The 15,361-nt window shown below is 57.9% G+C and overlaps 1 protein-coding gene across 4 annotated transcripts in view; it reads right to left on the reverse strand.

Moving 5' to 3' along the window:
- The window catches only part of TBL1X (transducin beta like 1 X-linked), a 196,306-nt gene that overhangs the window by 3,881 nt on the left and 177,064 nt on the right, over positions 1-15,361 (reverse strand). For all 4 annotated transcript variants that reach the window (XM_044235564.1, XM_044235566.1, XM_044235567.1 and 1 more), the window contains 10 exons: positions 13,818-13,950; positions 13,223-13,364; positions 12,481-12,544; positions 12,288-12,385; positions 8,697-8,757; positions 7,635-7,756; positions 4,668-4,742; positions 4,235-4,362; positions 2,464-2,629; positions 357-458 (listed from right to left, as the gene is read on the reverse strand). In XM_044235564.1, coding sequence (XP_044091499.1) covers positions 357-458; positions 2,464-2,629; positions 4,235-4,362; positions 4,668-4,742; positions 7,635-7,756; positions 8,697-8,757; positions 12,288-12,385; positions 12,481-12,544; positions 13,223-13,364; positions 13,818-13,950 — 1,091 coding nt within the window. The remainder of the gene's footprint in view (positions 1-356; positions 459-2,463; positions 2,630-4,234; positions 4,363-4,667; positions 4,743-7,634; positions 7,757-8,696; positions 8,758-12,287; positions 12,386-12,480; positions 12,545-13,222; positions 13,365-13,817; positions 13,951-15,361) is intronic.

Below are 15,361 nucleotides of genomic sequence, written 5' to 3' on the forward strand. Positions count from 1 at the left end.
GAGGAGGCTTCGCAGCATCCCCCCCTCCAAAGGAGGTACAACCACAAATGCCTCGGACGTTGCCCAGCGTCCGCAGGGGGACAGAATCCCCACAACTGAGAACCACCAATTTTCCCGAGAAGGTGAAACAGAGTGACCCCCAGGGAGGGAGGAGGAGTCTGTCGTGCTCACATGGGGCCCGCCCTGTGGGGTCCAGCCCAGAAGCTTCCTTCACCGCAGACACATTCTTTCCACACCCGCCGTGGGCCAGGCCCCCCGATCACAGCCCCCGGACTCTGCGGGCAGCTGTCCACCGCCCAGCCTTTCCATTTCCCACCCTCGCCCCGCCCTGCCCACAAGCCGCAGGGGCCGCTTACAGAGCCGTCGGACGCGCTGGCGCCCACTTTGTCCCCACGAGCGTTCCAGCACACCTCGAAGATGCCGCCGGTGCCTCGGTAGCTGTGCACGAGACTCCCACTCTGCAAAGCAAAGCCGCCGTTACTAGTAGATACGTGTGCGCGGTGCACGGACGCGCCAGCACGAGCCACTGCTCCGGGCAGGCCCCCGAGACGCTGGTGCACTGGGACATCACGCACAGCCCGTCCCTCGAGTTTCCAGACACACACAAGTTCCGACGCTTTTCAGCGAACTTTCTGGTGGCTGCAGATCCCGCCTCTCAGACTTCCTACCTCTGGGAGTCTACATGATGTACAGGGGCCGTGGCCTGGCCCCAACATGGCAGGCTGTGTGACCCTGGCGCCCCTCCCTGCCCGTGACCAACGGTGCCACATAGATGGTGGCTGGTGGCCGCTGTTCCTGGGAGACGGGAACCAGCAAGGGACACGTCAACAGTGTTCCAGGTTTGTTCTGTGTTTAGAGGGGAGCCATCTCATGGAGAATTAAAGTGAGCTTTAGAATGTCTCAAAGAGGGCGCCTGGGTGGCTCAGGTCAGGATCCCAGGGTCCTGGGATGGCACCCCACATTGGGGTCCCCACTCAGTTGGGAGCCTGCTTCTCCCTCTGCCCCTCCCCCCACTACTCTCCCCCTTTCTTTCTCTGAAACAGAACTCTGAGCGGGGGTGCCTGCCTGGCTCAGCGGGTAGACAATATGACCGCTGACCATGGCGTCGGAAGTTCAAGCTCTACACTGGGTGGAGAATTTAATTAAAACCATCAATGGAGGCGCCTGGGTGCCTCAAGTCTGTTCAGCCTCTGCCTCCGGCTCAGGTCATGATCTCAGGGTCCACCCAGTGGGGAGTCTGCCTCTCCCTCTCCGTCTGTCTCCCCCACCACTTCGGCTCTCGTTCTCTCTCTCTCTCTCAAAAAAAAAAAAAAAAAAATCTATTAGACTAATAAAATCTTTACAAAAATAAAATGTCTCCAGGAGCGTTGTGATTTATACAAAGGGGAGGATCGGATCTGACGAGTTTCTGACAGCAGACAGCACCTTACAACCGATGTCCCTTTACAGATCCGTCCAGCAGGACTTCCGGGAACTGTTTCATGAAGGGGCTCTGGCATGCTGTCCCTGGGATGTGTTCTCCAGGGGGCCTATCCAAGGCTGTGGCTTACATAAGGCAGTCCCTGGGAAGCCTGGGGTCTCAGTGGACCCCTGCACCCTTATACTCGTTACCTTGGCCCATCCACCACCTCCTCCTGCCCCAAGGGGGAGGGACAAGAATTGAGACACCTGAATGTCAGCCGGTCAGACAAAAAGGGGAGCAAGGAAGCCATCTGATCCATCCTGAATTCCGACAAAATGGATCGCAGGCCCTTTTCAAGGACTCCCACCATACCACCGTCTCCCCTCCATGAGGAGAACCAAGAGCTGACTGCCCAACACGGTGCTCTGTACTCTGCTAGTTCCTGTCCATTCTAGTCTCCATGTTCCGGTCTCTGCTGTCCTCAGGTATGGCCAGAGAAACCTACAGTGGCTACATTTAATCAAATCCTGTCTCCTTTCCGTTCTGAGAACAGGACAGCCCATTACTGGCCTATGCTCTGCTGCCCAAACGTAACGGCAGGAGCCCCGCTCACCGGTGTCCTTCATTTGCTCCGGGAGCCACGGGACGTGGTGCGGTGCAGGGGAGGTCAGGGCTGGCCTCGGCCCAGCGGCTGGCTCCTGGACACCTGGGGCGGGGGACGCCCCTGTACCCCCAACCTCCGCACCCGCACGGCTGTGTCTCTGCACCTGCGCGTGCCCGACACGAGGATGAGCGGGTAGTGTTTGCTGCCGGGGAGCTGAACACACAGGAGATGGGGGAACCCTCGGGGAGAAGACCCACAGCCCCCACAGAGCACAGGGCAGGTGGCCCGGAGCCGGGGCTCTGCCCGCACAGGGAGGGCTGCCTCCACGCCTTCTCCTGAGGCAACTCATCCTTACTAAGCACCAACTTCCGCAGCTGCCGCTCCTAGCCCGGGTCCCCAGAAACGCTGTTGGGGCCCTCCCTTCGGCAAGCACTGGTCCCAGGAATCGGGGGGTTACCTGAGTATTCCAGATGTGCACGCACTTGTCAAAGGAGCCACTGGCCAGGTACTTGCCGTCGGGGCTGAAGGCCACGCTGTAGACGGGCTCCTGGTGCTTGGTCAGTGTGTGGGTGCACACCCCCCGCTCCACGTCCCACAGCCGCACCGTGGAGTCGAACGAAGCACTGCAGGCAGGAGACAGCAGGTCACCACGGGGACGTCACCGCGGGGACACCTGGCGGGCTTTCTGCCTCCCTGAGACGTCTGACGGGGAGCACAAGCTCCCCTCTCAAGTTCTTATGGTCCGGAGACAACAAACGGGCATGACTCCTCCAAAACGTGAGTCGGACGTGTTGAAAACAAGGCCACGGTTCTCCAACACACCTCTCTTCCCTTCCTCCCTCCCTCCCTCCCTTCTGTCCCGGGCTGTTACTGGGGACACAAGCTGACACCCACATGAATTTCGCACTGCATTTCCTACCGATACGAATGATAAATAGTTCCACAGCGCAACTACCGCACTTTCTAAAATGCTCTTGTAATTTGAAACATAACATCTATTGTCAGCAATTAAAATGACACCCATCGTGTGGAAAAAGGGCAAATGGCATAGAGCTCAATCCGACAGGAATGAAGTAACTATCACATCCAAATATGTGATCCCACTGCCACGGGCTGCAGATCTGGGCATTTTCCACCGCGAAAGAACAACACAGGCCACGGCTGTTCCCTGGCATTCTGTCTCTCCGCAGGAACGTTCCCCGCCTACCGGTTCACGAAAAGGACCATTTATGCTGGTCACAGGTACCACGTAACATGCAAGTACCTTCCGGGCCATCCAAACCGATGGCGGTGTGTTCTTTCGCACACGAATTTAGGACGCGGACCAGAAATAAAGGAATTATGGCTGTCGTGTTCTTGTGGTCCTAGGATCTCCGCGGACGTAGGACTCCCTTCCAGACTTTCTAAGCGACGGTCCTGGGTCAAGCACTTGCGGCATGTGAGAGTCCTCACTGCTTGGCGCAGCTGCGCACCCCACTGCTACGTCACAAATGTGTACCTTCTCCCTGCCTGCCACCCGTTGCCTGTGCCCACAGCTCCCCTCCCCACCACTGCCCAAGCAAGCCCTGCAGGTCCGGGAACGTCCCCGCCAAGTCTCCGCTCTCCCACACGGCCTCCGACTGTGTTCTCCACACGCCCCGCGACCCTGGCATTAAGTCTCGGAATCTCTTCAGTTCGCCTTCTAAATGCTCCTTGGAAAACACAGCACCTAGAGTTCAACGTTCCCTCCCGCCTCTCCAGCGAGCCCCGGTTCTGGCCTGACCGGCCACGCCACTCTTCCCAGTGCTGCGGCCCTAGGCCTTCACTCTGTCGGGCTGGTCCGGTCTGGCCGGAGCTGGGGAGCCCTGCGTCCTCGCTCGCAGCGCTCCCCGCCTGCTGCTGGAAGGGGAAAGCACGCCTCATGTCCACACCGAGCTCCGTTTCCTTGCTCTGTCTTAACAAGCACCTTCACCAAAGCCCAGTGAGAGCCGCGCCTCCTGCCAGCCTCATGGTTCAGACGATTCCTACCTCAAGTTAGGTGTCACCTCAGTGTTCTGGACACTTTCAAAGCGAGCTCACCATGTCCCTTAGCTCGGAAGGGCATGCACAAATTGGCCACACGCCTCAGCGAAATCTCCCGTTCTCGCTGCATACGACGGGCTCTCACTGGCCCCACGGCCGGCTCCGCCCCCGTGAGCAAGGCTGCGTTTAGGAACGGCACCGGGGGCTGGGGGCCGGCGGTCCTTTACCTTGCTAGCATGATGTTGGAGTTTGGGTTGCTGGTGGCAGGACCGGTGGGACTCCACTTGATGGTGTAGATCTCTTTGCTGTGAGCCTGGAGGTCATGGACGCACGTGTCCTGCTTCATACTCCAGATCTAGGGAATGGGGGAGGGACCACATGAGCAAACGCCGTCTCTCCGGCCAGGGGCCAGTGGCCATCACTCACGCCGCGGGCTCCTGCGACACGGCCGTGGGAGGGAAGGCGTGTCAGCAGGACCCTCTATGCATCAACAGGAGTTAGCCGCAGGCCAGTGATGTCCAGTCAGAAACGGGGACAGAGCACAGAGGCAGAGAGGGGGCCGGGAACAGAGTCCTCTGCGGAAAAGCAGGGAACGCGAGCTCCGCGTTGAGTGTGTGTGGCTGTCGCGGATCAGACACCCGCCCTCTCGGACCGCGTTACCTTTAACGTCATGTCATCGGAGCAGGACGCCAGCAGCATTCCGGAAGGGTCCCATTTGATGGCATTGACCTCGTTCTGAAAGAGCCAAGGGTTTGAGAAAGGCGTGTGAGCAGGTTCCACGGCCTTCCAGCAGGGGGCAGCAGCGTCCCGTCGGGGCTACAAGGAGCCTGCATCTAGGCCGCGTCTCAAAGGACGCCACTGGAAACCCCGCACTTGCTGCTTTTCCCATTAGCTTCCATTCTCTCACTCTGCCTTCCACGCCTACATACGCGCAGAGCCAAAGGCACCCTCACCTACGTTTCTCTAAGACAAGAAAATCACTCCGAGGGAGTCGATGAATTCACATTCAATCCACGGCAGCGCAGAAAACGAGTAAGACCGTGGTTATCCTAAACGAACTTGGAAAATCGCTTTCCTACATGCTTTCATTTTTTTTTCAAGATTTTATTTATTTTGGGGGCGCCTGGGTGGCTCAGTGGGTTAAAAACCTCTGCCTTCAGCTCAGGTCATGATCTCAGGATCCTGGGATGGAGGCCTACATCGGGCTCTCTGCTCGGCCGGGAGCCTGCTTCCCCCTCTCTCTCTGCCTGCCTCTCTGCCTACTTGTGATCTCTGTGTGTCAAATAAATAAGTCTTTAAAAAAAAAAGACTTTATTTGACACAGAGAGAGAGATCACAAGTAGGCAAAGCAGCAGGCACACAGAGAGGGAAGCAAGCTCCTCCCTGCGCAGGGAACCCAACACGGGTTTCACATCCCACGACCCTGAGATGACCTGAGCCGAAGGCAAAGGCTTAACTCCCTGAGCCACCCAGGCGCACCCCCTGCACACTTTGAATACCACAGCTACCTCCTGTCTGAACCCATTACAAGACCCCTCTGTTTGTGCTGCGGCTGTGGGTGGTGGAAGGCAAAGGTTTAAGATCTCAGACACAGGAGGGTTTAATCCAGGGTGAAGGCAGGATTGAAATGAAACAGGGTAACTGTTAGGAATACACCTGCACACAAAATCCCTGAGGGAGGGGGGCCAGAAATCCCGAGCAAACAGCAAGTAAGCCAGATACCACACCCAGCACGGGTAGAAAGTGCCAGCAAGCAGCTGCTGTGTGCTTTCGGGGACAGAAAGGAAAGAGGTTGCAAGCAGCCTTCCCATACTGGGGACCGGATGACCCCAAGGTGAAATCCCACAGGATGCTGGCCCAGGCCCCTCGAGGCACGGGTGTTTCTAAAGGAACCGGCTGGGCCTCCATATGGAGGTGGCGGGGAGGCACCGGGCCTGGAGTGGGCACCGTGACGAGCACTGGTGGGAGCAAGGCCGTGGGTCTCGTAGCTTTCCAGCAGCATCACTACAGCCCATGTAGGGTCCCGCTCGCGTCTGTCATCCCAGCCTGACAAGTGCCTGATTTCAGACCCACGATTACTAATTTCCCACTCTGAAGTACTCTGATTTGGATAAATTTTCTGGTCATATTACTTAAGGACACTAGGCTGGGAACGGCATGACGTGGAGCAGGGACAGGCCGTGTCTGTTCCCCACAGTACGGACGTGGACGGCCTGGGAAAAAGGGAGGACGCACGCCCGGGAGGCCCAGGAACAGCCTACTGGCTGGGCTAAAGGAGAACAGACCGGCTGGACCAGAAACGGGCGTGTGTGCGTGTGCGCTCGCACGTATGCACGAGAACGTGCATGCCAGACCCCACGGGAACCCGGGGCCCAAGGCAGGCCCTGCCCCGGGGACGGGCTCAGCCAGCACAGGCAGCCTTGGGGGCTCTGGCCACAGCCACTGAGGACACCCTCTGGATTCATCTCTCCGTGCCCAGGAGCGCAGAGCCCGGCCCACGGACTGTCCCCAGCTAGACCCCTCGCGGGGGGCACCAGCTCCTCCCACAGTGGCGTTTTCTGCGCACTTCCGCAACCCAAGCCACGATTCCCAGGAGACGCCCAGGGATGGCTCACACCCAGGGATGTCCCACGCCGTCTTGGGAGGAGAAACTACATCAGCTCATGTCTCGTGTGAGATGGTGAGCGGCGAGAAGCCCCACTTAAAAATGTTATGGGGGGGGGGTCCTACCAGGGACACCTGGAAGCCGCGAAGACGTCTACTCAAAGTCTGGAGAGAGTGTAGCGTCAGGGGAGAGAGGAAGAGACAGAAAACTCAAAGAAGGGGCGTCGATTTAGAGACCCGAGATGTAACGGGACTGCTGAGGCCTGTGCTCCGGAAGCAGCGGCCTAGGGGGGCAGCCGCTGGAAGAGGGGGGTCTGCGGAAACGAGCTGGTGCTGAGGACAGCGGTGTTTGCCGGGCAGGTCTCCCAGGAGGGCGGGGGGGTGGGGGGCGGCTCGGAGACTCCAGGGATCTGGTCTGGTAAAGCGACCGGGATCCGGCTGTGCCCCTACTCCGAGGAATCCCATGAGCCTCGGAGCTTCCTGGATCCGGGGCGGGTATTTCCCACCACATTTAGGAAAAGTGGCCGTGAACGCTTCATACGATGTTTGCGCTCTCCCGCTCCCCGCTGCACGGATCAGCTTCGTTCGGCCCACGGGTCACGAAGCCTTTCTGAGTCTGCCCGGGCTTCCAGCCGTTTGTCCATCAGCTCATCGCTGTGGTCCCCGCCGTCTCCCACCTGCTGCGGAGCCCCCTCCCCGAGATTTCCCTCTCAGACCCCTACTCCTCCGTTCTCACAGGCCCACTGGGCTGTTAAGAAGACAGTTCCCCTTCTGTGCCAGTGCACCCAGCCGCTCACCCACTGCACAGTCCCCTTCTCTGCCAGTGCCCCCAGCCGCTCGCCCACCGCAGGCGCCGTTTTCACTACAGCCACTTGATAAAGTCCTCTCGGCAGAGTCGGGCCCTGGGTCTCAGGGTCGGTCCTGGGGCTGCGGCCTGCCCACAGGGGGGTGAATCCAGCCCCCTGCAGTGCCACAAGGCAGCCTCTCGGGAAGCGGGGGCCCGTGGCCAGAAGGGACACTCACCGTGTGTCCTTGGAAGGTTTTGACGGGGCGGTCGCAGCCGAGTCTGCAGACGTGAATGCACATGTCGGTGCTGCAGGAGGCGAAGGTCGTGTTGTTCTGCCAGTCCACGTCCAGGGCGGGCGCTGCGGGGCAGGGGACAGGGGGACACCTGCGCTGACCACGGGGGCGCACAGCTCAGCTGACTGAAAACCCCCAGCAGCGGAGTCAAGAAGCCTCGGCTGGTACAACGTGCCCAGAGCGTGAAGACCTCTCTGTGCGCGTCTGGGACACCGGGCAGGTGGCTCTGAGAGACACCGCGACAGCTGCCGTGCCCTGTGGCCTCCAGAGTCTCTGGACCCCCAACATGGGGAGAGAGGGTTCAGGAGAACGTGCACTGCCTGCCCTTAGACCTTACTGCTTCCAGAAATATCCCTGTGGTGAGCTGATGGGATTTGTTGTAGATGGCAAGAGGAGACAAGGAGACCAAAAACATTTCCTATCCTATGTTCAAGAGATCCTGATTTTTAAAAATCTCCTGCAACCCATTAATGCAGCCCACGGTTCCCGGCACACTCCCCGGGCGGGCACAGCGGAAGGAAGGAAGCAATCCCGCGTGGTCCGAGGGATGAGGCCCCGAGCCGGACAGAGAGCTGGGGCCGCGGCGGCTCCTGCCCACAGCGCACCCCCGCCTCCCGAGTTCCTGGGCCGCCCTCTACATTCAGGGCATGGCAACCCACGCCCGTGGAAACGGGACCAACTGGGGGGCAGTTCTGGGAGTGTCCAGCACGTGCTCGTAAAGATGAGCACCCGTGAACCCTTGCCGTCCAGAGAGGGGACCCTCTGTACTGGTGGCTGGTTCCCCTGTGAGTGGGCCCCTGCCGCCAGGACCCCCGGGGCTCCCGGGATGATCTCGCCGTTCAGCATGCGTAAGTGACAGGAAACAAAGCACAGCCTCCCCTCTGGGGTCCACATGCCCTCCGCCCCCACAAGGGTTCCAGGCTGCCTGCGTCTGGAGCCAACCTACTACTTTTGAATTGAAGAAAGAAAAGAAAGAAAGGAAGAAAGAAACCCACAGAAACTCACCGGAATGAAAAGGAAACTGTTGTTTGGCTTCTCCTGTGTGGGCATCCCAAATGATGGTTGTCTGTGCTCCGCAAACAAAAAGACAGAAGTCAGGAACTATTCTTCACAGAAAGATTTCTCTAGAAAGATCTAACATACAAGAACAGACTGTGAACAGCCCCCCTTCCTTCTAAATCAGCACTGACCAAGAGAGACAATGTGAGCCACAAAAGTCATTTTTTAAATTTTCTCAAAATTACATTAATGAAAAATAGAAAAATGGGCGCCTGGGCAGCTCAGTTGCTTAAGCGTCTGATTCCTAGTGTCGGCTCAGGTCATGATCTTGGACTCTGCACTCAGTAGGGAACCTGTTTGAAGAGTCTCTCTCTCCCTCTGCCCCTCCCCTCATATATATATACGCTCTTGCCCCCCCAAATAAATAAATCTCTTTTAAAAAAGATTTTATTTGACAGAGAGAGAGAGAGATCACAAGTAGGCAGAGAGAGGGAGGAAGCAGGCTCCCCGCTGAGCAGAGAGCCCGATGCAGGGCTCCATCCCAGGACCCTGGGATCATGACCTGAGTCGAAGGCAGACGTTTAACCCACTGAGCCGCCCAGGCGCCCCAAATAAATAAGTCTTAAATGGAAAAAGAAATCGTTAAAATTGATTTTAACAATATAGTTTAGTTCAATGTGGCCAAAATACCGTTCCAACACGGAATCGGTACGTGAACATTAGTGAGTTATCTGGCATCCTGTCTCTGGTGTAGATTTTTGGGATCCAGTGTGCAGTTTACGCTGGACAGTCCGGATGGTTACATTTTACGAACCCAACAGCCGTGTGTGCTGGTGACTAGTTTTGGAAAACTGCCCAACTGGTGGGGTTCTCCCTCCCCCGCAACACGGAGTCCTGCTGAAAAACCTGCAAAAAAGCACCTCAAGACAGCTTTCTAGCACTTATCAAACGCGGGCCTAGCGAAAACATCGACTGGGACACCGGCCCTGACCGTCAGCCCTGCCATGTGGACACAACATACAGCGCAGCAGTGTGTCACAGCGGGCTCGGCCAGCGATCTCCACCTTGCAAAGCGAAGTAAATCCTGAAGCCTTAGGAACGCACTGATGGCAGAAAGACAGGGAAGCAACAAGACACAGCTCAGTGACCACCACCGGAATTAGGCCTTTTTTTTTTTTCTTCTTCAGGATTCTGAGAGAGAGCATGAGAGAGAAGGAGAAGCGGACTCTGCACTGAGCAGGGAGCCCGATATGGGGCTCGATCCCAGGACCGGAGCTGAAGGCAGACGCTGAACGACTGAGCTACCCAAGCGCCCCGCAGGAAAGACGTCTTCATCAGCTGGAAATCGTCCCCCTCCCTGTCCGTAGCACTTAAAATTGTGCTGTAAGAAGAACGGCTTCTGTTTTCTATCTATCACCTGCAGATGAAATCCCCAGAGCAGCAAGCGTCTCTGAAAACCAGTTCTCGAAATCTCGGGGGCAGCTCCAAGCCAATCAACTTCTTTTTTTTTTTTAAGATTTTAAGTCAACTCTACACCCAATGTGGGGCTTGAACTCACAACCCCGAGATCAAGAGTCTCACGCCACCGGCTGAGCTAGCCCGGCGCCCCCAGACCAATAAACTCTGTCTGTTGGATGGTGGGATGTCCCGCTCTTCTTCCTGTCGCTGCTCACAAACGTGGCAATGGAGAGAATCCATCACCTCGCTCGGCACTTCTCTCTGAGACACTGTCCCGCCCCGCAGCACTAACCCCATCTCCTGGCTGGTGTTCCCATTCAACACACAACGTCAAGCACACGGAACCTTTTAAGGATGGGCTGTAGCCTCCTGCCAGCACTCCCAGGTTAACCACGGAGTGAAGGCTGACGCCAGCATCCCTGTCCGTGGCCCTTCCTCCCTAGGCCTTCCTTTCGACGACATTCTTACTGTTCCCGCTGTGGGTGACGCACAAGCGCAGAGAGTGCGGGGCCCACAGACGAAGTGCATTCCCAAATGTGCATTTTCACTGGGCGCCCAGCTCACCGCCTCGTAGAGTCACAACGGAGAGCAAGGTGGAAAATCAGATACAGAATGTAAAAAAAGAATCCCAGCACCAGCGTGAGGCTGCAAAGAACTGTTTACGAGGGTGTGGAGGTCAAGAGGCAGAAGTTACCGCGGTCCAGGGCCCACACCCTGGAGCCGAGTGTCCATGGGCCAGTGAGTGAGCGCAGGTGTCTGTGAAGCGGGGCTACCGGCATGGCCTCCGAAGGGGCCACCGTGTACAGCGACGTGCTGGGAAGGGCCAGCGATCGTTTGCACGATCACTTCAACAACACGGTCAGCAGCAGGGACCAGCCACAAACCCGACAACCGTGTGTGGGGCGGGGCACCCGAACTAGCCAGCTCACAGACGATCGAATGGGAGTTCCAGGACAGTGTGAGTTTCACGCACGACCCTCAGCTTGTTTCGACATTAGCCATAAGGCGACCAGGTGTGAAAGGACAGTTTCCTGGCTTAGAGAGCGAGCGTGAGAACGACGGTGCTCTTCGCAGACCTAGAGGGCCACCCTCGCTCTGGGGTCGGCACACGCCGTCTGCCACCGGCCGGGGAGGACAGACTGCAGCCCAGCCCGTGTGGACGGGTGGCGGGTACTACGGTCCGTTCACCGCAGCACCCGGAGGCACACCCAGCAGCGTCACCCGGTTTCCAAGCGACCCGGACGTCAGCAGGACAACGTGAAGCGCTCTAGAAGCCACACGCCAGTGCAGTCCTCAGACCCGGTCGACAGCTGCAGGAACACGAAGCACTTCTGTTCCCCTTTGGCTTGGTTTCTTGCAAATACTTTTCCAAAACGAGAACTTCCAGTCCCCGCGGAGTCGGGAATGACGCACCCATTCCGTCCCCGGTCTTGGGAAGTCCTGATTCCTGGCTCCCGGCAACTGAGAAGCAGGCCCAGAGAGCGCGGCCCCCACTCAGAGCCAGACGACGCCGACACCTGCTGCCTCCTCACCCACCCGTGGCTTCTGGAGGCCCCTGGCTGCTCACAGCCACTCGGACTCGATCCCGTCACATCCAGCCGGGAGCCCTGCGCAAGCCCCGTGTCTGTCCCGAGCGTGCCCTGTCGTGGCTGGGCCCGCTTTCCTCCAGCTCTCAGAGAAGCCTGCAGCCCACGACGGGAAGTCACAACTCCCCGAATCAGGGAAAAAGAAGCCAGGCGAGAGAAAACGGTTTGTGTTTCCAACACTGCCCAGTGGGGGAAAGGTTTCTGTCCCGGGCGTCCACACCACTTTCCTTCTCAAGCAATGGATACAGCCAACTGGGGGATGTCCCCTTTCCGTCACTGGAGGACGTACCTCAAAGCAAGGGGGGAGGGGCTGCGCACAGAGGCCTGTGGAACAGCATGATACGCGCCGACCACGTGTTATCCATGAACAGTGGAACCCAAACCACACAAACCAACCTGAAAGCAGCTCTTCTGCCTTACTAAGGAGAAGCAGAAGGCCTGAGAATTAAACACAAAAACAAAAAACCCCAGGATGTTATTCAGAAATTAAAAATACATCAGCAGCTACGGATCAAAGAGCCTTCTTTTAGACCTATTTTGAGCGAATACTCACTTTGTCTACGCCAGCACTCAAAATGTAATTCCCCTTTTTGTTCCATTTCAAAGCGAAGATGGGGCCTTTATGTTGCCCTAAGGTGCTGGCCAGGTTGCCTGTGAGGTAAAGGAACAACAGACAGGTCGATTTCAAGGTCACGGCCTGCTCGTGTCCGATTACACCGCACGGCGCGCGACGAGGCACGGCTTACCGTCTTCGGTCCATATTCTCGCAAAGCCGTCGTAGGAACCCGTGGCCAACAGTGTCCCGTCGCTCTGCGGGCCAGAAACACACATGCCGCCCAGCTCAGTACACGCAAAGCCGGCCTCTCCCCCTGCCCCAGGGCTAGAACCATCTCGCACCCGTCACTGGCTGCCGGTGACGACTAGCGGCCCCTGGGACGACCTCAGCCCACACAGCTCTGGCCGGACACCGCGAGGTATCCTAATGGCAGACGGGGGAGCAAGGACAACGCACCGCGTCCACCCGGTGACATCCCTCCACGCACCACACTGAGAGGCCCAGGGAGACGTGGCGAGACTGGAGAAAGCTGTCGGAAACGCGTGTGCACACACAGGGGTTTGGGATGCAGGGAGAACGCACAGAAGTTCCAGAGAGCTGTGGGCGTCCCGCATGTAGATGCGTGTGATGCCCAGGGCAGGAGCAGCGGGCCAGACGGTCCCCCTTCCCGGGCTGCACGGCACCTCTCGCCAGCAGAGCGGGCTCCCCTGGGGAACCAGCGGGCTCACCGCGCCCAGGGAGGCCCGCGGAGCACCCAGCTCGCTTCTGCCCAGTGCAGCCATGCTAGCCGCTCTCGGCAACGTGAGAGCAGCCGGGGGTGGGGGGCTCGCAGGCAGCATGGCCGCGGCCCTGCGTTCACGCCCCGCGGGGCTCCGCTGAGACACGGGCCGGGTCAGAGCTGTGGAAACGTGCAGGCAGCAGCAGGTGCTTACGTTCCAGTCCAGCGAGGTGACATCTTTGTTGCTCGGGACGTCATGTCCTCCTTCCCGTATGCAGTGCCGCAGGACGAGCTGCGTGGAGCCCCCGTTGCTGTTCTCGTTAAGGTTCCAGATTCTCGCCGTCGAGTCTCCGGATCTGTAGGAGGAGAACGCGCAGCATCCAGCTTCCGGTTCAGGCCCACACAGCGCCTGCCACACTGGGCTGCCTGAGTCCGGTATCTCTGGCATGTGGCTCCGTGTCTTCTTAATCCCGCTCCCTGGCTGGCTTTTTTGCCTCATCATTTTTGTTGGCTCTTTGTTATTTGTTTTTTTTTCCAGTAGGCTCCACGACCAGTGTGGCTTCGAACTCACACCCCTGGGATCAAGCATCGCCAGTGCTACTGATGGAGCCAGCCGGGCGCCCCTCCGCAATTTCAAACATCTTTGCTTTGCTCCCTGCCCCGTGGAGGACACAGGACGCAGCAAGGACTTCCTCACGACCTGGGAAGGAGCGCAGCACCCAGGGCCCGAGGTTGCGGTCGCCGCCCGTGAGAGGGGAGAAAGGAGAGAACAGCCCGACCCCGGGGCACCCCCGTCCCAGCATCCTTACCCTGAAGCGAGGAGATCACTGACAGGGTTCCAGGCACAGATGAACACCTCCGACTCGTGGCCCCGAAGGACTGTGGCTTTGTTGGGCGGGATCTCCACATCCCCGTCTATTTCCATTGGTTTCGAATGATTATCTGTCACAGGAAACAAGAAAAGTCATGTGGCTAACGGCTACAGAAAAGAAACTTCCCAGCATTCTTGGGGCACTTGAGTGTTAGAGACACCTTCTTTTTATTATTTTATTTTATTTTACTTTATTTAAATCCACTTACTCAACGGAGCGTACATGACCAGTCTCAGGCGTGCTCACTAAATCATCAGTGGCGTGTGACGCCCCGTGCCCCTCTCATCGCGCGCCCTCCTTAATGCCCACCTCCCCAGCTCCCTTTCCACAACCCTCAGTTTGTCTCCGAGAGTTAAGGGTCTCTCGTGGTTTTTCTCCCTCACCAGCGACTTCCCATTCAGTGTTCCCTCCCTCCCCCATGATCCTCTGCACGGTTTCTCACGGTCCGCGTGAGCGAGACCGGTAACGGTGCTGTGCCGAGGGACACCCCTTCTTTCTGTGTACCAGGTAACACGACCTCTGAAGACCGTAACGGTATCTCGACTTCTGTGCAATTCACTAAAATTACGTTTATTTCAACAGTCTCCAAACCCGACAGACAAAAATAAAGTTATTTACTCTGCATAAGCAGGGCCACGCTAAGGTCTGACGAACACCAGCACGAGACCGGGGAGGGCTGACCGGAGAGACGGGTCAAGCCCGAAAGCTGCTGTTCTCCAGAAGGGATGAGACATTTTATCCGAGAGCACCTGTCGGAGGGATCACCTCTCCATCTGTGATGCTCCCCCGGGGAAAGACCGTCGCCTTTCCAGAGCGCCCACCGCCCTGCACCGCCTGTCTGCAGACAACCTCGGGTTCTTGGGACTGAAGTGCTGGGGCTTTTTTCCTGGTTGGAGCCACCTCCGTATCAGACCAGAGCTGCCAGGCCTTCTATCTGGACAAACCCGGCCTAGAGGACTCCTGGGTTCTGGGTTCTGAATGCCCAGGCAGGCCCGGTGACCGTGGAGACAAGCACGCTAAACGGCCCCCTCAAAAGTCCTGTCCTGGAAGGCGGCTTTTTTCCTCCCGTGTGGCAGGACACAGTAGATTTCTGACGGTCAGGATGAACGGTCACTTACAATACCACAGTCTGGCCTCAGCTGGCCTTGCAGCCAGATGACGACAACCGGTAGGTGGCCCCGGCTTCAGGATACAAAGGGAAAGCGAGGATGATGTGCCCGGGAGCAGGGCCAGCGGGGCCTCAGGTGTGCCCCCCCGGAGACTGACAGACCGGCCACCGGCATCTGTGTGAGTGGCCAGCGAGCTCTAAGGCAGTACCTGTCTCTGTGCAGCTATGTCCTGTGAGACTCTCTCTTCTTTTTTTTTTTTTTAAAAAATGATTTTATTTATTTATTTGTCAGAGAGAGAGGGAGAGCAAGCGAGCACAGGCAGACAGAGAGGCAGAGGGAGAAGCAGGCTCCCCGCCGAGCAAGGAGCACGAT

The sequence above is a fragment of the Neovison vison genome, chromosome X, assembly GCF_020171115.1.
Source record: "Neovison vison isolate M4711 chromosome X, ASM_NN_V1, whole genome shotgun sequence".
Classification (NCBI taxonomy): Eukaryota; Metazoa; Chordata; class Mammalia; order Carnivora; family Mustelidae; genus Neogale; species Neogale vison.